The sequence below is a fragment of the Mugil cephalus genome, chromosome 10 (assembly GCF_022458985.1).
Source record: "Mugil cephalus isolate CIBA_MC_2020 chromosome 10, CIBA_Mcephalus_1.1, whole genome shotgun sequence".
In the NCBI taxonomy this organism is placed as follows: Eukaryota; Metazoa; Chordata; class Actinopteri; order Mugiliformes; family Mugilidae; genus Mugil; species Mugil cephalus.
The window spans coordinates 13,013,537-13,034,869 of NC_061779.1; the positions used below are offsets into that span (position 1 = coordinate 13,013,537).

Here is a 21,333-nt window from a genome sequence, read left to right on the forward strand (position 1 = left end):
TAAAACTATGCTTCATGATAACAGTTGGCCATTACAGCTGCAACATCTGAACATCTGTTTTCAAACTCTTTTGTTGTTTTTTTTCCACAGTGGTGTTACATGAAATGGCAGTCATTAAAAAATCATCGGAAATCCTCCCGACGGCAGCTGACTCCTCCGAAGAAAGACGTCTATAAGTTGCTACATTGACTGTGCGTGACACTCATCTATTTCTGCACACGAGGAAGAAGCCTGGTGGGCACGATGTGGGTTTGAGTGCAAATTTTTGTTCCCCTCGGTGTTCAGTTGTGTGGATTTTTCAGTACATTAGTTACTTTACACTCATAAAGTCAGATGTGATCATTAACTACATCCCTTGGGGAAAAGTTTTGCCTTTTATCGAAGTCTTTAATCAAGCCTCTCGGTGTGCAAGTGCCACACCATCCAGAGGGACTGGGTGTACGTTGAAATAACCTCCGAAGCAAATAGAGCAAAACCAGTGGGGAAAACTTTTCATTTACATTATTACAGACTAACTATCTTGAGTCATGGATCAGGTGTTGCGCGGTATGTGGTGGGTGGAAATATCAGATTTGAGTGTGTAGCTTGGATCTCCTTTGATAGATAATGTGTTGTGCGGCAAACAATCTGGCTCCAGAGTGATGAGGGAGTCTTTAGTCTGCTGCATCCATCAAGAAACACCTGGGTGTCCTATCATCCCACAAAAATACCTCATCAAACCATAGGGGCATGTGCCTTTCTGCACTCTGAGCCGTTGGCTATGAGAGCGCACTCAGAGAGAGGCTCTGAAAAAATAAACACAGCAGAGATGGGAAGGACAACAACGTGAGAGAGAAGCCAAGAGTCCTGGAGACAGAGGTGGTGGGGGAGAGAGAGCACAGTGGGATGCACCCTGGGACTGTTTCCAAACTAGTGAAACATGACTACTTGTGTTTACCCCCACCCCGTCTCCCCCTGTCTCCCTCTGTCTCCACACATGCACCCTCTCAACATGCACGCACATATTTTTGGCTGCTTCAACATGGCTCCCCTCCAGTCTCCAGACCAGGTTTTAGCTGATTACCAAAACGGGGGTCCTTGGGAATCAACACCACTGTAGAGTGTTGGAGAGGAGGAGGTGGAGAGTTTTTTCCCCCCCTTCCCAAAACAGTGGAAAAGGAGAGAAGAAAAAGGGCTTCACTTACAGATTTATTCACCAGGGACTGGAAACTGAACGAGGCTGAGACAAGAGCTGGTGACCTCACACGCACTGCACACCTGAACCTTTTTTTTTTTAATCATGCATGCATGCATATCTTTTCTCCTCTTCACTCTCACTCTCTCATCAGAAAGCAACAATTTTTTTCAGATTGAATCACCAGACTCAGACAACTATCTGCCTTTGTGACCAGGGAGTGAAAGTGCAGTGTAGCTCCGGTCTAAGTGTGCGACTCTGGAGAAGTGACGCCCTGCCCGCATCCAGATGTTTCATGTTTCTCTTGCGCGCTCTTTGGAGAGATCTGCTCGCGAAATCGGGATCAGCGGAATCTTGAGTTCATGGTACATGGCTCTAGATCGAGTTGAAAGGACGACTGATAACATGCTTTTCGTATAAGGTGTCGGGACTTCGCTTTCCACTTTTTTTTCCTTCCTGGAGAATGGAGAGCTCCAAACTGAAAGCGGCCGTGCTGCTGGAGTTACATTTGTTCTGGGTTTTTGCGCTATGTGCGCACGGGCAATCGAGTCCAAATCAGGAGAATGGTAAGATTGCAAGATAGTGTTTGGATCTGATTAATCACTATTAATTATTCGACTCACAATTCTCTGTCTCGTAAAATGCGACTTATTCTGAATTTATCTTTTAGTTTAGTTAAAAAAAAAGTACATAAATCAGAAAAAATAGCGTTACAGTCGAAAATAAATAATACCACCAGTAGTAATTATTTACAAGCACTTATATTTGTGCTTCTTCTTAAACTTAGCACCATAAACAAATAATAAATCAACACAACTTTTCTTAGCTTTCATTTTTAGCTTTTATTAGAGATGAACTGCCCAGATTCAGCGTGCGACATGCTGTGTTGCATTAGTTGTGAGGTAGACTGACAGTATCATGCTGACCTGAAGGTTTGAGGTCAGTGAGGCAACCATGTGTGTCCTGACTGATGAAAGGCTTCATCCTGATCCCCCCCCTTCCCAGTCATTTTAACCCACACACCTCAGAGTCATCCTCCTGACCTCATGCTGATTTGGATGTATGTGCATGCATGTCATATGTCTCTTTCTTGTCTCTTCCCCAGTGGTTGACCTTCTGGCAGCCCTCAACATGTCAAGCGGCGCAACCAGGCTGCAGAGTTCCAGCAGTGGGATATATAAAATACGCCCCAGATCACCCTACCTGACGCTCCCTCGGGAATATTCCCACCTCGTGTCCTCCAACCTCCAGGGTGGCATTGGTGTGCGTTTGGTTGGACAACAGACGCCAGGATCCAGTGCCACTGTTTTCTCCCTCTCATCTGGGTCCTCAGCCATTCTCCAAATCATCTCCTCTACCCTCAACAACACTCTGCGCTTGGACTATCAGTCTGGAGGGAAAGCTCAGGGCCTTTCCAGCTTCCACTTTCCCAGGAGAAACCCTTTCTCCAGGGACGGATGGGTACAGCTGGCTGTGAGCCTGGAGCCTGACCGACTGGTATTTTTTGCAGACTGCGAGGAAGCGGCTGTTTTACCTTTAAAAGACCAGGACGGAATGAACCTGGAAGTGCCTCGGGATGTTGACATCACTCTTGCCGGCACACCGGGCAAAAAAGACAGCAAATTTAGTGTGAGTCCCTCACAAACTGCATATTTGCTTATTTTTACATGCAGAAAGTACACATCACATTTCCTTCTTGATTTACTGTTTATAATATATGTTTTTATAGAAGCGTATCTGCTTCATCCTGAATGCACTCTAGGAAGTAATTAAAGCCACTTGTAGTCACTAACCACAATATGTTTTGAATATCCAGAACACAGCAACAAAGGAAGTAATACACTCAAAATGCATGCCCCTTTTTTGCACAATATGAATTTACATTTCACATTTTCAGCCTCTGTTGTGCATGTTTTTTTTTTGTTTGTTTTTTTATTGCAGGGATATTTGAAGACAGCTGAAATTTCGCTGAGAGCTTATTTAAGTCGCCCATGGAGCTGTGACAACGTTACCGGTAATGGCAGATCTTCATTAAAACCGATTTGAGTTCAAATGGAAAGAAATGTGTGTGAATGTTGTGAACTGGCGAGCTTTAACCAAGTATCTGTTTTCTTCTGGATGGTCTAAACATGAATGCTCGTCTTTGTATGTGCAGGCATATATATCTGTTTTATGTTAACATGCTGTGGGGGTTGCCACCCCCCACCCCCTTTGTTTCTCTTCGCTTCATTCTTTCTCTCCATTGCTGGCAACTATAGTTTATCTCATTCTGAGTATTGAGACTCGCGTTGAAAATCGTTGATAAAAACTGTATTTTGCAGATCTGTCCCTGAATCCCCAATCCTAAGACATTCCTCCCATTCTCACAGTGATTTAAAACTCAATAGTGGGACCACCGTGATCGGTTTAGACCTTTTTGTAGACAGAAAACAAGTTTGTTAATCCTCAGTTCGGGTCTTCGTTTTCAATATGTTTTCCAGCATGTTTGTTTAGTCTCCAAAGTTGCTCTTTTATTCCTTTATAAATGATCCAAAACTCTCTAGTCCCCATTATCTCCCACCATCTGCCTGTTTCTACTTCTAGATGCTCTCCCTCCATCTCAGTACACACATACACGCAGCCCTGATTTCCAGGCGGACACCAGACGAATCTCCCGTCAGGATTCTCCACCCAGCAAACTTCGAACTAAACACAGGCCACCGGTCCAAACTAGCAAGCATTCCCAGGACGTCCAGAGTGATCAGCTGCAGAGAGGTTCGGTGCTCGGGGCTCCTGGAGTAAAGCCTGTTTCTCAGAGAGACGACAGGCTGAAGAAACTGGAGAAGAGACTGGAGGAGCTGGCAAATATGCTGGACATGGTCAAAGCACAGGTGAAGGTTGAACGCATAAGATGTGACTTTTCGTGAAGCCTGACACGATGAAACGTATCAGGATGAAACGCGATGAAACATATCAGGACGTATTTCGAATGTTTTTGGTTTCACGACAGAATGTAGACCTGCAGTCTCGCGTGAAATACCTGGAGGGATGCGAGTGTGTGAGGCAGCGATGTGTGTGGGAGGGACGTGACATGGAGGAGGGTCAGCGCTGGCAGATTGACCTTCACAACGTGTGTTCGTGCAGATCTGGAAAGGTCACGTGTCAAAATAACAGCAGAAATGAAGGTGACTCGGATTCTCATGTCTGTCAGATCTGTCTTTCGCTACATTGTTTCATTTATTTTTTTCTCCATCTTTCCCTTTATCGCACACTTATACCCTCTCCCAGACCTTTTGTCTGTCTAACCCTTGTCGTAATGGTTGTTCTGGAGATGAGTAGCACTAAGTGCTCAGTCTGGAGTTGTGGATCAAAATGTTGCCACTGGTGTCGAACCTCTGAGGTCTGTTTTGGGTAAATGCATCTATCAGTTCAAGGCCTTTGCAGTCATGCTGGCAACACTGGCTCCTGGGATGTCAGTTCTGACTTTTGGGTTTGCAGTAGGTTTTAAGCATTTAGCCCAGTTACAGTTTAGGCATGTTGGGTACCCAAATCAGATAACACCTTTGTAGCAGTGCCATCATTTCTTCACCTCTGACTTCTACCTCTATGAGGACTCGACTACACTGGAAATAGCAGCACCTATAGGGGCTGATGCATGTTCGGAATAAGCTGCCTCTGCAAACCAGGGCAAGGTCATCCCACTCAGAAACTTTATAGAGCTTAAATAAAGCACCAGAGAGGCAGACTGCAAGGATCCAGAGTTTACTTTCATGTGTGAACATTATACAGTATGAAGCTTTGGTGAAGGACCAAACCATTTAGATGCAAGAGTTGCGCTTCTCTCTTTAAGTGAAATGCTCTAATGTGAGATGTGGTTTACTTTGTGGATGCGTCTTTCAACGCAAGCTCTGGAGATGCAGGGAAAAGTACGGGAAATGCTGTGGAGACTGCTTAAGGTTCCACACAATGGGACAGGGCTGATTCTGTGCTCAGACAACTGAACCACCATGAAGAGATCAGAGATCTTACAGAGACAGAGATGCTGTCTTATCAGGAAACTCTCAGCCAGTCCTGATAATACCACACATTTTTACTTAACATTTCAGTAGTGTGGCTGTGTTTTATTATTTTCACGGCCTGTGTGGATTATGCTGTGTGGAGGGGCTTGGGCTACTGATATTTCGTTCTGCCCCTCTCCTCAGGCTATTGATCAAGCCGTCTTCCTCCATTGTCACTGCAACTTCCTGTGATTAGTGGAGCAAAAGCTGCAATCAGTGTCATCTCGCGAAACGGCAGTTCTATATTTTGACTAGACGGTGGACTGGGTGCCTGCCATATGTTGTGCTTCCTGTCTCATAGACTGATGTAGCTGCTGGAAAAATGTAGTGTGTGATGACTGGTAAACACTGGAAATCCAGAAAAAAAGAAGAAATGAAGGTAGTGAGAAAAGGCCGAACCAGCATTTGGCGCTGCTGTACCGCCATTGTCTCTGTAAACTCTTCAAAGATCACCTCTCAAGAAGATTAATAGTTGAAAGGGCTTAGAATAGTCTTACATAGTTTATCTCCTCAGACACAGAAAAACACAGCTGTGCAAAAGTTCAGATGTTTTAGTACTTCATTCTTGCGAAACCTTTTACAGAGCTGGAAACCACTAAATGTCATTACGACTTTAAACTTCTTTTAATAGATATTTTTGAATTAATGAGTGTGAGTAAATATTTGTGTGAAGTTTCTTATGTGGCTAGAACCATGATTACAAATGAATGATGCTGCTTCTTTTTGGGACTTTGTAAGCAGCTAATGCCTTCATCACATACATTTTATTACTGGATAATTTGTCATTGTTATGTGACTGCGCTGCCACCAAGTGTCCAAAGACCTTCTCTGAAGTAAGTGCTCATCCAAACATAGCTATACTATGTTATAGTTATACTGGACTGGCCTTCTAAATGTGTTTTGCCTCAGATCTTGGCACAAGTGATTGCAACATCTTATCCTGTGTAATAATGAATGATATGATAGGTTCTGAACTACCACATCATATAATAATTGGTGCATTTCAACTTGGTAAAACCGCCTGTCATTGGTCTAATGAAACATGTATGGGACTGTAGTTGATGTGGCTCATCAAGGATTCTCTGTGTCTGACATCACAAGTTCAAACCCAGCTTTGGTTAAATTATGTCAACTTTGTTTGCTTACTCTGTTTTATTTTTTCCCCATGAATGTAATACATATGCACCCAAACCCACCGCAGCCCCACTCTGTCACCACTTTGACTGTTCCTCCTGACACTGACTCTGCCATTTCATCCATCTTTCCCTTAATTGCTTCTTCATGTAAGCCAGAGGACTCCAATGGCACCCAGCTGATACACACTCATACAGAGTCCCACTTTGATCTTGTGCATGCTTGGCTTGCTAGAGGAAATGCCTGTTGGTTGCTGACACAGTGGGCAGCCTCACTAGCCTCTCACTCACTCTGTGATTATTGCACTCCCTCACCACAAACATATTTGTCTCTGTCCTTTGGAGAGATGTCATTAAAGTAATTATCCGCCGAAATGTCCAAGCTCAGCAAAAACAATATCTGATGAGCTCTGTAAATGACTTTGATGGAGAAAATGTGCGACTTTGCCCTCCAGTGATGTTTAGTGTATATTTATACATGATGATGTATTCAGCCACCAAATATAGAAAGTTGTTAAGGATATAATCTGGTTACTTTTATAGCAGCAACTGTTTCTTCTTCTTCGTCCTGTGTCTCCTACAGTAAATCTCTGTCAGCGTTAATAGACTTGCACCGCTTCCCTTTAGTAGTCTTTAACGTCTGGAAGTCTGCAAACACTTCTGGTCATGGTTACAGTCCATAAAACGTGTGTGAAAGCCAGCATGTGTATATTACATCAGAACCGCGCCGATCTAAGAGAGCAGAGCCAGATGCTCGGCGGTAGCTCAGAGGAAAGGTGAAGAAACATTTATTGAGACAAACAGAGAGGACAAAGGGCAAGAGCGGCAATATTTCCACTTTCTTCTTTTGCCTACTTCCGTATCAGTTTACTCCTTGAGTTAAAACATGCTGATGTACATTAATTAGCGCAAAAATGAGCGCACACTTAAAATTGTGTGTGTGTTCCTCAGGGTGTCAGCCAGACGGTACAGTTCACAATGTGTCCCACAGAACCGAAGAAGGCTGCCAGACATGTACATGTAAGGTGAGTGTTTGATGTGATAAAACACAACCAAACTGAATTTTTCACTCTTATTAAGTGTGTTTTATTCTAGGACGGTGGCAGGGATTGTTCTCCCCCGCAGTGCCCTTCCCTCGACTGCACGGTGAAGGAATCTGTACCTGGAGACTGCTGCGAACGATGCAGAGGTAAAGACCCTGAAGAACAGGAATGCATGGAAAACAAAACAGTAAATTAATCATGTGTAATAACTGGACCGATTTTCTTGCACTGTTTAGGCAGCATGGCACTGAACATGCACATCTAGTGACCAAAACTGGAATGACTCATTCTAATATTGTATTGAGTTTTTTAAATGTAACTAATTAAATTTTACTTTAGAAATGTGTGTACTGTATTGTCCTAATTTCATGTGATAGAGGCCTGTGTTTTGTGATTGCAAGACTGTTTTTCAAATCCTTATGGTGAGACTAAAAACACTGGTTCTTATATGTATAGTAAATGTAATATAAATAGCACTATAGCATAAGAAATAGATGTGTGTAAATGACTACAGTTTGTGAGTTGGTTGAGATGTACAAATTCATTGCAACTTAAAGAGTTTACTGGCCGATTCTCCTTTTACAGTAAAATAATCTGAATTATGTTTTGACAGGTTGCACTCACTCCGGTGTCCGGTACAATCACGGAGACAACTGGAGGCCGGTGGAGAATCCTTGTGACGTCTGCCACTGTTTGGTGGGTTTGACACAACCTTTGTGCTGCACTTTCCATTTAGCGTCTCACTTTCATCTCTAATGATAACGATCCTCTCTGCTGACAGGAGGGTAGCGTTCGCTGTGAGAGGGAGCAGTGCAATACGCCTTGTAATAATCCTGCCCCTCCTCCACCCAATACCTGCTGTCCAGTCTGTCAGGGTGGGCTTCTTTGATTTTGCTATAGCTGTGCATGCGTGTGTTCAGCAGGCCGGAAAGACGAAGTATGTAAACGTGTGTGTCTTGTAGGCTGCGGTGTGAATGGACATGACTTCCTTAACGGAGCTGTGATCCCTTCTGGAGACCGCTGTCAGGAGTGTACATGTGTGGTATGTCCATCAGTTTTTACGTGTATAAATTAATTAGTATTAATTTGTCTGGAAGTGCATTGGTGTTTTTTTCTCCCCCAGAATGGAAACGTGGCCTGTTCAGCCATTCGCTGTCCTGCCTTGACTTGTCGCAACCCCGTACATCATGCCGGAGACTGTTGCCCACGGTAACAAGCCTGCCTAACCCCATCCGTGTCACTTTTAACCTTCCATTATTGCGTCTCATTCAAATCTCATTTTAAATGTAAGAATTTTTCTGACATAGTTTAAAAAAAAAAATACGATTGTGTGAATTGACTTGTAGATGTGAGCAGTGTGAATATGAGGGTGAAATGTATGAGAATGGACAGAAGTTCACATCCAGGAGAGACCCCTGCCTCCAGTGCCGCTGCTCTGTGAGTCAAAATGTATCTGGTTATGTGACGTTTATGTGACTGGACTTAAGATTTGTTGGAAATGTGTCAAGAAAATGAAAGTAAATGTTGTCAGACTGTCTGTAGTTTTACTCAAGAAAATGTAGTTCATAGATTTAAGACAAAGGTTGTCACACAAATCTCTTTTTGTGTCTATCTTTAAGGCAGGTGAAGTGTCTTGTGAGCGTATGGATGCCTCGTGTCCCGCACTGCGCTGCAGTCACCCAGTGAGACGCAAAGGAGAGTGTTGTCCCACGTGCAGCGGTCGGTGTGAAATTTCCTTCGCCTTTATTTCCCTCTTTGCACGTTGTGTTCCATTTTCGCTTTGTTCTATCAAGCAGTTTGTGCATCTTTCTGCAGAATGCGAGTATGACAGGAGGGTGTACGCCGATGGAAGAGTGTTCACCCCCGCTGGGAACGGACCCTGCCTGCAGTGCAGGTGTAAGGCAAGTCTGTGCTGCATACTCGAAAAGAACGTACAATGAATCAAAGCACACTTTCAGAGCATGTGAATGCATCCAAACAGACTATATATAACATGTACAGCATGTTCTGGTTTTCTTTTAGGGTGGGAATGTAATTTGCCGCGAAGAGAAGTGCCCTCCTGTCCAGTGCACCAACCCTGTTACTGACCCACATCGCTGTTGTCCAGTCTGCAAAGGTAATTACACACATATACAGACGCATTCAGCTCCACTTCATCTGTGCACACGCACTGTATGAAAACCCTCTTTCTCATTTTAGCGTGTGTATTGGATGGCGTGGAATATGAAGACGGCTCCAGGTGGCAACCCGATGGTCCCTGTTCCAGCTGCACCTGTGTGAACGGAGAGACCTCATGTACACAAACACGCTGTCCCTCCAACAACTGCCAGCACCCCACTAAGACTACCGGTACGACTATGTGCTAGTGAGAGCTAGCGAGCTGTGTTTGTATGCAGATGAGGACCTAACCGTCCCTTTCCTTTCCATAGACTCCTGCTGTGCCTCTTGTGAAAGCTGCACTTATAACCATCGCATCTATAGCAACGGCCAGAGGTTCACGACTCCTGAGCAGCCCTGCCACGTCTGCACGTGCCTGGTGAGTTTGTTCGCAAAACACGCTGCACACAAATGAACTTTCCACCCTGACAGCTGCTGACGCATCTTCACCCCCTCCTCAGCGTGGCACCGTCACATGTGAGAGACAGCCTTGTCCCACACTCAACTGCTCCAACTCCTTCACCCCAGCTGGAGAGTGCTGCCCTAAATGTCCAGGTACCCAAACTCAGGTTGTCATTCACGTTGTCGGCTGATCCGAAGTCTGTCTTTGTCCACTCTCAGTGCGGTTAGATTAGCACGTGTGTTTGCCATCGTTGCCAGACTGCTCCTTTGAGAACCGTGTATTCGTGGATGGAGAGGCCTTTCCCAATCCTGTGAGTGTGTGTGAGGAGTGCACGTGTGACAGCGGAAGGGTTGACTGCCACCAGGCTCAGTGTCCTCACGCTCGCTGTAATGCGCCTGTGCCTGGAACGTGCTGTCAGAACAACTGCAACGGTGAGAAAATATAATACTGCTTTCAGAAATATAACAAAATCACGAGTTTTTGAATTACATAATAATCCTATATATTAGGCTGCAGCTATGCTGGGAAAGAGTATCCCAATGGGCAGGAGTTTCCCCATCCTACTGACAGATGCAGGACATGCAGCTGCCTAGTAAGAATAATCTCACCTAACTCTCTGTTTTATCTACATGTAAGCCTCTTGAAGAAGGTTTTTATTTATGTTTAATTGTTATAGAATGGGAATGTCCAGTGTCTGAAGAAGAGGTGTCCGCCTCTGCCCTGCTCCAACCCTAATCTGCTCCCGGGAGACTGCTGCCCCCAGTGTCCAGGTGAGGAAGTGCAAGAAAAAGAGTTTCAAAAATAAACTAGTCCAGGGGTCTTCAACGTTTTTCAGGTCAAGGGCCCCCTAGTGATATTTATGAATATACATTATTATTATTATTGTCATTCAATTTTAAGTTATTCAAATAATACACAGGTTCATATATGTGCAATATATCATGTGTTGAATGAAAGTTAACGTCTTCTGCTTCCATTTATCCCTTTGCTAAAATATGTTGGATTCATGTTAATCTGCATTTAAAGAAATTTAAATTTGTGGGGGGAAATTAATACATATATATAAATGTCCAACCAACAAAAGATTTAATGACATAAAATAACTATTCTTCTTCCTCCAGAAACTGAAAATCACCTGAATATTAGTAGTAGCTTAATGTGATAGTGTTTTCTTTGTTGTGAACGAAACTGTAAAGGGGGAACTTATTGTTGATTATCTCCATTGATGTTTCTCCAGCTCCTCCATCAGACTGTGTGTATGAACAAAGGGTCTATAGGCACACGGAGCGTTTCTACCAGCCGAATGACAACTGTCGATTGTGCATCTGCTCCAACGGGACTGTTCAGTGTCAGCGCAAGCCCTGCCCCTTCGCTTCGTGCTCTCACCCCATCTCACAAGAGTGCTGTCGGACCTGCGAAGGTACAAATATACACACCCTGGTGCTGCTGCTGCTGGTGCTGATGCAGACGCAGACGTTTATTCCATTTGTCTCCCGCAGGCTGCTTATATGAGGGCAGAGAGCGGGCTAATGGGGAGACATGGGAGGACGCGTCAGACCCCTGCGGTGTGTGCGTTTGTCGCGAGGGCTCCGTCCAGTGTGAGAGGAAACGCTGTCCACCCGCCAACTGCAACCACCCGGTCCAGAGACAGTGCTGCCTGTCCTGCAGTGGTGCGTGAACACTGAACACCTTTTCCATCACTGAACTCAATGTTTTTATTTCTCAAAACTGTCCTCTTTCAGACTGCATGTTTCAGGGTAAAGAATATCCTGAAGGTACTGAGTTCACTGACGGCAGAGACCCCTGTGGTGTGTGTTACTGTTACGGAGGGGAGGTCGTCTGCGCCAAGACATCCTGCTATGGAGACTGCAGCCATCCTTACAAACCACCCGGACAGTGCTGCGGGGAATGTGAACGTATGTTTGGCTTAAATCTAACATTGCCCGAATTCAGATTTTTAAACTTTACTCTCATCATCATCGAATGTCTTCATTTGTCAGGTTGTTCCTATAACGGTGCAGTGCTCCGCAATGGACAGTCCATCCCTGACCCAGGAAACCCCTGCTCTGACTGTGTCTGCCAGGTAGCATCAACGCACACAGACATCCATGCTGGTTCTTTTCTTTAGACAACATGTTCATTTCTGTTGGCAGAGCGGCTCAGTTCGATGCATCAAGAAGCAGTGTCCAGCAGCCCTCTGTCCTCATCCAGTCACCGACGCATGTGGCTGCCCCGTCTGTGACGGTAACCACCTTATAACATTTCACAGCTTATGTTACGTAGAATAAGTAATTAACTGATGTCTACACTGTGTGTGTGTGTAGGTTGTCAGTTCCAAGGTGTGACTTACGTCGACGGACAGATCCTACCAGGAGGAGAGCGAGGGTGCCAGCAATGCACATGCTCAGTGAGTGGCGTGAGTGCACTAGTTGGGCAGCTGGCTCGCTGCACGCTCACAGCTGATGTCCTTTTTGTTTTTTCCCGCAGAGGGGTGAGGTTGTGTGCGAGGAGAGAAGATGCCCCTCAGCGCCGTGCCAACACCCGGCTGTGGACGGCTGCGCGTGCGGAGTGTGTGACGGGTGCAGCTTCAACGGACGGAACTGTTACAATGGAGAGCGATTTCCTCACCCCACGGACCACTGTCAGCTCTGCTCCTGCCTGGTACTGCCAAATAATGTTCATTTGTATGAGTTAGGAAAGTAAAATACACACTAAGATAACAAAAGATACGTTTATGATGATGGAAGCTGTAATTTGATGTGTAGTTTTCATTAGTTCCCACTAGTATAAAAATGGTCATGCTTGCTGCGTAATACATGTTTTTGGTTTTATGTGTGGTTTATGTCAATCAATCAATCAATCAATCAATCAGACTTTATTTGTAAAGCACTTTTCATACAAAAGTAGCACAAAGTGCTGTAAACAATAATCCCACATGTTTTTGTGTGTACACAGAATGGTGCTGTCGTGTGTGCAAGTATATCTTGCCCGAGCGTTACATGTGGGCGTTCCGTGACCCCTCCAGGAGAGTGCTGCCCCGTCTGCACGGGAACGTGTTTTTATCAGGGCAGAGAGCACCAGTCCGGCTCCACCTTCACATCCCCCTCCGATCCCTGCTCCTCCTGCACCTGCCTGGTCGGTTTCACGATTCACAAAGGAAAATCCTCTGACAAATACTTCTGTTAATCGAACACATGCCTCAACCTCTTTCCATCTTGTCCCTGATCAGAATGAGGTGGTGACCTGTCAGAGGAGACCTTGTCCGGTCCAGTGCTCGCACCCGGCCCCTTCGGACACCTGCTGCCCCGTCTGTGACTCCTGCCTCTATGAGGGCGTCGTGCACTCCCGCGGTGACACCTTCACTCCCTCGTCCAACCCCTGCCAGCGCTGCACATGTGTTAGAGGCACAGTTACCTGTCTCCCCCTCGTATGTCCACCAACGCGTTGCGCTAGACCTGTCGTCAGACCGGGACAGTGTTGCCCTGAGTGCACAGGTAGTTTTGGAAATGTTTGCATAAATGTTAAATGAAGCTTACATTTTTGCTGTTCATGGGGGCCATTTCTCTAAATACAGCAAAACATGCAAATACGTAACCCACATGTGGAAATAAGCTACAGTATTTATAATATTTGTCCTTAAAAAAAAAAGTTTGTGTCTCTTTTCTGTTCAGAAAAATACTGTATAGTCAAGAACATATCACATACTTTAAGGGATTATGTGCATGGTTGTTTAACATTACATTTTTCTCCTGTCTGTCTGTTGTCGCCTTGTCTTTGTCTCTGCTCTCAGTGTGCATGCTGGATGGACAGGAGTACAGTGATGGACAGACATGGACTCGGAGTTCAAACCCCTGCTCCACCTGCACCTGCCAGGTTTGACTTTGCAAATTTGACCACGCATCTCTTTATTGTTTTGTATTTATCTCTTTCTCATCTGTCTCAAACTCACAGGCAGGCGAGGTGCGCTGTGCATCTGCTGCGTGTCCCGAGCTGCCCTGTGTGCATCAGGTGACAGATCGAGGGGAATGCTGTCCTCGCTGTAGAGGTAAATATACCATTGAATAAATTATAATTACGAGGGGGGGACTAGTTTGGCGATGACTGCATTTTTCCTTCTCAGGTTGTATGTATGGAGGAGAGGAGCATACAGAGGGCAGCAGCTGGTTCGCAGACTCCACTCCCTGCATGACGTGTATGTGTGTGGACGGAGTGACCACGTGCTCTGAAGTGCGCTGCCTATCTCCGTGTGTAAACTTCATCACTGTGCCCGGGGAGTGCTGCCCGGTGTGTGCAGGTAAGCAGCCGTTTCGCTCCGCTAGAAGATAATAAACGTACAGGTTTCATATTAGTTGCACATTTTTTTACACCCTTTCCTTTTGGTGTAATAATCTTGACTGTTTTGTCTCGGGCAGACTGCGTGTTTGAGGGCAGAGTGTACGGACCTGGAGACAGTTTCCATCCAGCCGGCGATCCCTGTCAGATCTGCACCTGTGAGGTATGACACAACGTATATTATTATGTTATTGTTGTAGTTTTTATTTTAATGTAACTTAGCATGTAAGGAACCTATTTCAGTTATAATTCTCTTATTCTCCTCTCATAGGAGAAATTGCCTTCAAGGAAAGGGAACTGCTGCATCAATTAGACATTACCAGACGTTACTATTATCAGTATTATTATCATAACTTTTATTTAACGAGGAAAAGTCTCATTACAGGCAACTGCAAAAAAAAAAAAGAATAAAAATCCTGTAAATAGGCACACAGTTATGTGTAAATATATAAAACAGAAAATAAAGATGGCCACTTCCCACAGATCAACGTGCAGCTTTGTTAGTTCACAATTGTTGCTGTACAGACAGATAATACTATAGAAACTACAGTGACAGCATAGAAGTTGTACTCGTAGTAGTTGTAATCCAATCTGTGTGTATCTCAGGTGATGCCGGATGGAGAACAACACCTGAGGTGTTACAGAAAGCAGTGTCCCAGTCTGGTTGACTGTCCGAAGAGCAACATCCTGTTTTCTGAGCCAGACTCCTGCTGTCCCGTCTGCGCACGTCAGTATTAAAGTTTTCTCACACTGTGTGTCATCTCCACGCTGTCTCTGAGCTTTGTAACAGGTTTGATTTGTGTATGTATGTGTGTAGAGCCTCTCAGTAACTGTACCTCTGCGCTGATTGGCAACGAGGTGCTGGCAACAGACGACCCCTGTTTCACCTGCCAGTGCAAGGTAAGACGGCTCTCCTCAAAGATCTCTTCAACTTGTCAGCTACCTGTCTCGTGCCAGTATTTAGCCTCAGATGCAGTTTACCACCTGCTTTGGGCTGCATTCACAAACAACTCAGAAAAGAAATGACTAATGCAAGGTAAAACAGCAACGACAATTTTTAATTTTACATATATATATCAGGAATGTTGTTAAGGATATCAAATTATATTTCAGGTACAGCTTATAGTAGTACGTTAACATGTCTTTTTTTTTGTACAGTAGAACAAACAAAAAACACAGTTTAATTTGTGTGGCCCTTAAATACTTCTGCTTCTAACCCCTAAAAGGTTAGTTTTACTGTACAGATCTTATTGTCATTGACAGTAATACTGTGTCTGTATCTCCAACACAGGACCTTACATGGACCTGCTTACACCAAACCTGCCAACCACTCACCTGCCCTCCTAATGAACAGTTCATGCCCGCAGACTCATGCTGCCCTGTGTGTGAAGGTGAGCTCTAATAACAGAAATGAACCATCGTCACATAATATGACCCTTCACCAGCTGCATTTAAGATCTAGTTTGCTGGCGTTAAAACGTAACCTTACTTCTTGCAGAGTGTGTGATCGAGGGTCAGAACAAACGAGTGACCAACGGCACCAGCTGGACAGACAGCTACGATGACTGTGTCACATGCACCTGTAACGTGAGTAGGAAAGAAAGACAAGTAATAAAATAGCATTTATTAATCTCCTGAGGCCCAAGCATTTGTTTGGAATTCATCTCAATTTCTTTAAAATAAGATTTAGATCTTTAGATATTTGGGATTAGAAGGACCTAAAAAGTATAAAAAAAAATAAGGATCATCTTTCAACTGGAAGTAGTTTTTTTAAATGAATTACTGTATGTGGATACAGGGATTATTTCACTGCATATTACAATTTAAGTCAGCGATGTGTACCAAAATATAAAACTGTTTATTTTAATGCAAAAAGCAGAAATCTCAATGTCCTCAAACGAGTACTTGTGAAGTTGTTAAATTTGCATGTCATATCAAGAGAACTAGAAAAATGAAAAAGCATAAATAAACAAGTGTATTGCTACCAGTACATGCCAGTCAAAAATATCTCCTTATGAGGGCAACAGATCTAAACAAGGCAGAATAAGCTGCCACAAACCTAAGACATAATGTCCCCATACGAGGACGCTGGGCCTAAAGAAAAAAAATGTATTTTAAATTAATGAATTAAAATGTATATTTTAAAGCACCATTTGCCTTACCAGGATTATATGGTTAGTAGAAGAAGAGGAGTCTTTGTGATCAGGCACGATTCTGACTGTGAAATGTACAAAGAGCACCTATATGTTTTAAATCTGTTTTAAAAATCAAAGTGTAACAATAAAAAGAGCAAAATAGAAATGATGATACTATACGTGACCTGCTTCAGTAAACTGGCAGCTTGGTACTACCAGGCTGGTAGTAATATTTTTTCACTGAGACTAAAGTGCAGGAGTAAATGAAATAAAACCATGGTAGACCCTTTCAATGACCACATATAGGAAAGGAAACCCATAAATTACATGTAATAAAACCCAATATCAGAAAATAGATTTCCTAAACTCGACTGTCGATTTGGTGTGGGGCTTTCAGATGATCTGCTGTAATCCTTTTTTTTTTTTCTGATGTTTTCCTCAGATGGGCCACATCGAGTGCAGCATAGAAGAGTGTTCACCTGCAGTTTGTCCGAGAGATCAAACGCAAGTGAAGATTCCTGGGAAATGCTGCAATGAATGTCAAGGTATCACATTCAGCAAATAAACTGAGTCTCCATCTGTAGTGCTGGCTGAATGTCATGACTAAGTAGTTTTGGTGTGTGTGTGTGTGTGTGTGTGTGTGTGTGTGTGTGTGTGTGTGTGTGTGTGTGTGTGTGTGTGTGTGTGTGTGTTGTAGACTCAGGGTCGTCATGTTTGTACCAGGGGACGGTGTATCACTGTAATGAACAGTGGGAGGTAGATGAGTGCACCACCTGCACCTGTGTGTCTGGAGACGTACACTGTCACAGTGAACGCTGCCCTCCCCTCACCTGTGCAACAGTCAGTATATATCACACACACACACTCGGTTTTTCAGTGTTTCATCATAAACTGAAATGTTCCCATAATGCCTCACTGTTCGGTTTCGTCGAGAACTCTTTGACATTTCTCATCAGTGTTTACACTCTAGCTGCTTCCTATGGGCCAGTTTTGACAGTGCAGACATTTATTTAGCGTCCAATGAGTCTCTTGGGTTTGTTGTAGTTACACAGCCAGTGTAACACACTCCCTCCCCACATTCAGGATGAGATGCCAGCAGTCATCCCAGGTCTGTGCTGTCCTCACTGCATTCCTCGCCCAGCTACATGCATTGCCTTTGGCGACCCTCATTACCGGACCTTCGACGGCCGCATGTTGCACTTCCAGGGAACTTGCACGTACGTCCTGGCACAGGATTGTAAAGAGGGAGACTTCAGGTGAGACTGTCACGATGGTTATACGACAGACACGTTTTGTCAGCTAATTTTTCTAATTGTTGTTTTGAAATATTGGGAGAATATTTTTGGATTACCTTCCCCTGCCCCATAATCCTTAAAGTGAAACAATCCCTCAAGAGAAGAAAATGTGTTCTTGGACACAGCTGCTCACAATTAATGTCTCCTTATGAGTCTATAAGTTAAATTTCACTAACGAAGACCACAACTTAGTGGAAATAGGTTGATTGTGAGACAAAATGGGTCAGGAGGGATCAGAAGGGTCAAGGAAATGGGATGAAATAGGATGAAAGGCACTTGTGTTTGAAGTCTTTTATATATTTTTTTCTTACTCCGCTTTGTTCGTACAGCATACATGCCACAAATGACGATCGTGGACGTAAAGGAGTGTCTTGGACAAAAGAGGTGACTGTGTTTTTAGCAGACGTAGAGGTGCAGCTGCTCCAGGACCATGTTGTGAAGGTTTGTGTGTAACAGTACTGCAGATGGATTTGTACGTTAATTTCTTGTGCTTTGCATTCACCCAGTCATTTCTGTAATTCTCAGGTGAACGGCGATATCGTGGCTTTGCCGTTCCTCAAAGAACCATACATCTACATAGAGCGACAAACCAACACTATCTTGCTCAACACAAACATTGGGTTGAAGGTACGGTGTTCTTTTTGGCGTCTCTATAAGTATCGACAGTTTGGATCTTGTTTTTTTTTTTAACACACCTAAACTGTCCATCACCTCCAGGTGCTCTGGAGTCCTCGCTCACACATTGAAGTGAGTGTGCCAGGCTCCTATAAGGGCCACACCTGTGGTCTCTGCGGAAACTTCAACAACTACTACCAGGACGATCTCAGAATGCCCAGTGGACGACTCAGCCAGTCAGAGGCCGACTTTGGCAACAGCTGGAGGGTAAAATAACAATAACAATTGAGAGACAGAATGAAACGCGTTCTGCTGTTTGGATTGAACCAAATAACTTCCGTTAAAGGTCAGAAACGGTAGCCATTCTGTCTCATCCTGTCGCGCCGGGGAGGATGTCGACCCCTGCAAGGACGCAGGCTACCAGGCCAAGAAGGGAGCCAACGTGCGCTGTAAGGTCCTGAAGTCTGCCGCCTTTAAGCCCTGCCATCGCGTGGTGCCTCCTGAGCCATGGTACGGAGCTTGCGTGTATGACCTCTGCGCTTGCGGGGCCAATACCGACGAGTGCCTGTGTGACACCCTGGAGGCCTATGCCAGCCAGTGCAGGCAGGCTGGAGTCGTCCTTCAGTGGAGGAGCGCATCTCTGTGTGGTGAGTAAAACACGTAACTTAATGGTTGTGAAGAGAAGAGGCAGATATACTGTACAGGACTACACTGCAAAAACAGCAAAATATTCATATCAAATCATCTCGTATTAAGAAAAGAAATCTGACAATGGGTTAAGCTTTTTTTGCTTGATAAAAAATTCTTAAAATAAGCACAAATGTCTTGTCTCTGAACAAAATATAAGATGTATTTCTTTCTTTGCTTTCTTGAAATTCCTTTTTTTTTGCAGTGTATATATTAAAGAGGCTGTGATTTAGGAAATAACCAGTGAGATTTCAATAAGTGATCAACAATGGAGTGTTTTTGTTTTGTTTTGTTTTTTTGCCTAAGTCTAACCTCAATCATTGTTAATTTTAGTTAAAAATATATAATAGCTTTAATTTATGTTTCAATAAAAAAATATACAAGGCACCCAATCTATATCCGAGAGTAATCATTTTCAGGTCCGGTTCAAAAACAAAAGACCATCTACTCTGTGAAGTTGTATAGTGCTACAAGCAAAATAGTTCAGTCTCAAACAGATCTGAAAATCCTGTCCAACGTCTTGTTTTGCCTGTTAACTCCTGCTGTGAATCACACGTGTCAACATAAGTTGTACCCTTGAAGCCACGGTGCTCAAAGTATTCTCATCGTGTTTCTTCTGCTCCTGTCTTCCACAGCTGTGGGCTGTCCAGTGGAGAGGGGCTTTGTGTTTGACGAGTGTGGCCCCCCGTGTCCCGTAACCTGCTTTAATGTTGACGTACCACTCGGGGTGATAGAGAGTCACTGCTTCAAGCCCTGTGTCCCGGGCTGCCAGTGCCCTGCCGGTCTAGTTCTGCACAACAACTACTGCATCCAGCCAGAAAAGTGCCCGAAGATCATTCGCGGCAGCTCTTCATGATGCTTTAACGATCACTTACGTGCGACTTGTTTTCATAAACATGCACTGCCGCCTCTGTGTCAGTCTCCTGTTACTGTTAACAGAATTTGAATTGGATAAATATCCAGATGAACCTCCATGAACCTGCGGATTCTACTAAAGTACTGTTGTTTGTTTTTTTGTGTGTGTGTTTTTTTAATGAAATTGTTATATCCAGCACTGAATATTTATACTACTACACATGGTTTGTGATTTTAATTCTACATGTTCAATGGTGCTTTTTTTAAAAAACATTTTTTAACAGATTAACTTGATACTGTACGTGGCCTTTATATTATTTTAACAGTATTATTTACTACGTTTACAGTGCAGGATGCATATCTGTGCAATGTCTGACTGTATAAACAGTAAGCCACATAATCTCAGGTACTCTTACTTTTACAAATAAAATATTTACTAACATTTGTTGTGTTCTGTTTATGTTCTATTTATGTTTATGTTCATACATCAAGAGACTAGCATGGTCACACATTTATTAAAAGTGTTATTTTTAGTGAGTATGCTCACAGTAAATAGTTTCCAACAACAAACTCATTCAAAAATAATTATAATTTACTTCTCCTCATTCATATTGTAGATATTTTTACTCTAGACATTTTTCATAGTCAGCAGACGCTTGTGAACTTAATTAAAAGATAAGGGAATAGATAAGGATAAGGGAAGGCAAATTCAATGCTCATATAGATAAAACCTAGACACACAAACACAACAACAATGCAATAACTAGCAACAAATAGAAAAATAAATAAGTTAGAGGCTTTCATTAAACACCAGTTATAGGCCTAACCTAACCTCATCACTAGGATAAATAAAATAGAATAAAATATTCCAATTTACCAAAATTAATACAAAAGAACAGAATAAAAACTGTTTCTATTTTAATTCCTCCTCCTCCTGCTCCTCCTCCTCCACTCCCTCCCACAGAGTTGTGCAGTCAGATAGCTTGAGGGACAAATAATCCTCCTAAATGCTAATAATACATGGAAACTAGGAGAATAATCAGTAAGAAGGAAAATCAGGCATTGAAAATGATTCGAGACAAGCATAAGATGGCTTGTCTCCAAGTTCCCTAGATCCCAAACTGATCAAGTATCTGTGGGATGATACAAAGAGGTCCCATCCCCTCAAACCATAGGACCCAGAGGCCCCCACTAACATTTTCCAAGAACCATGTCCATTGTCTGATAAGTTACAACTGTTTTGGAGGGACAAGGGAGAAATACAGGATATCAGAAAGGTGTTCATAATGTTTTGCCTGATCAGTGTGCTGTACAAGTCGTGTTGCTAGGGTTCGCTACACTTTCCTAAGTCACAGGACACATTTCACACAAGCATAATGTGTCGCATGTCACTCTCCTTTGCCTCCCTCTGACAGACGCGCTGTCGCTTTTGTCGCCTGGTAAGCTGATCCAGAGGACTGCTGCAAC

The 21,333-nt window shown here is 43.7% G+C and overlaps 1 protein-coding gene across 1 annotated transcript; it reads left to right on the forward strand.

The window, feature by feature from the left end:
* The first annotated feature begins 1,103 nt into the window (after positions 1 to 1,103).
* On the forward strand, positions 1,104 to 20,308 carry LOC125015570 (kielin cysteine rich BMP regulator). Its single transcript, XM_047597565.1, has 46 exons — positions 1,104 to 1,740; positions 2,280 to 2,803; positions 3,116 to 3,188; positions 3,758 to 4,044; positions 4,164 to 4,338; positions 7,296 to 7,369; positions 7,440 to 7,533; positions 8,001 to 8,083; positions 8,169 to 8,262; positions 8,350 to 8,429; positions 8,511 to 8,596; positions 8,734 to 8,824; positions 9,007 to 9,106; positions 9,203 to 9,288; positions 9,410 to 9,503; positions 9,587 to 9,736; positions 9,817 to 9,923; positions 10,006 to 10,099; positions 10,205 to 10,378; positions 10,457 to 10,539; positions 10,624 to 10,717; positions 11,185 to 11,367; positions 11,447 to 11,617; positions 11,690 to 11,863; positions 11,948 to 12,030; positions 12,101 to 12,191; positions 12,272 to 12,354; positions 12,435 to 12,608; positions 12,903 to 13,082; positions 13,177 to 13,441; positions 13,738 to 13,820; positions 13,899 to 13,992; positions 14,068 to 14,241; positions 14,360 to 14,442; positions 14,886 to 15,006; positions 15,097 to 15,179; positions 15,571 to 15,670; positions 15,778 to 15,866; positions 16,857 to 16,959; positions 17,112 to 17,254; positions 17,498 to 17,670; positions 18,039 to 18,150; positions 18,235 to 18,336; positions 18,427 to 18,591; positions 18,671 to 18,971; positions 19,647 to 20,308. Exons 1-46 carry the CDS (start codon positions 1,638 to 1,640, stop codon positions 19,865 to 19,867), a joined length of 6,297 nt encoding a protein of 2,098 aa, XP_047453521.1. The 5' UTR covers positions 1,104 to 1,637; the 3' UTR covers positions 19,868 to 20,308.
* Positions 20,309 to 21,333: the final 1,025 nt, after the last annotated feature.

Excerpts from the sequence above, each read along its gene's own strand:
- LOC125015570 (XM_047597565.1), top strand. The coding sequence starts at position 1,638 with ATGGAGAGCTCCAAACTGAAAGCGGCCGTGCTGCTGGAGTTACATTTG. Across the intron at positions 2,804-3,115 it reads AAAAAGACAGCAAATTTAGT|GGATATTTGAAGACAGCTGA; the intron begins GTGAGTCCCTCA and ends TTTTTATTGCAG. Across the intron at positions 9,737-9,816 it reads GCACCCCACTAAGACTACCG|ACTCCTGCTGTGCCTCTTGT; the intron begins GTACGACTATGT and ends TCCTTTCCATAG.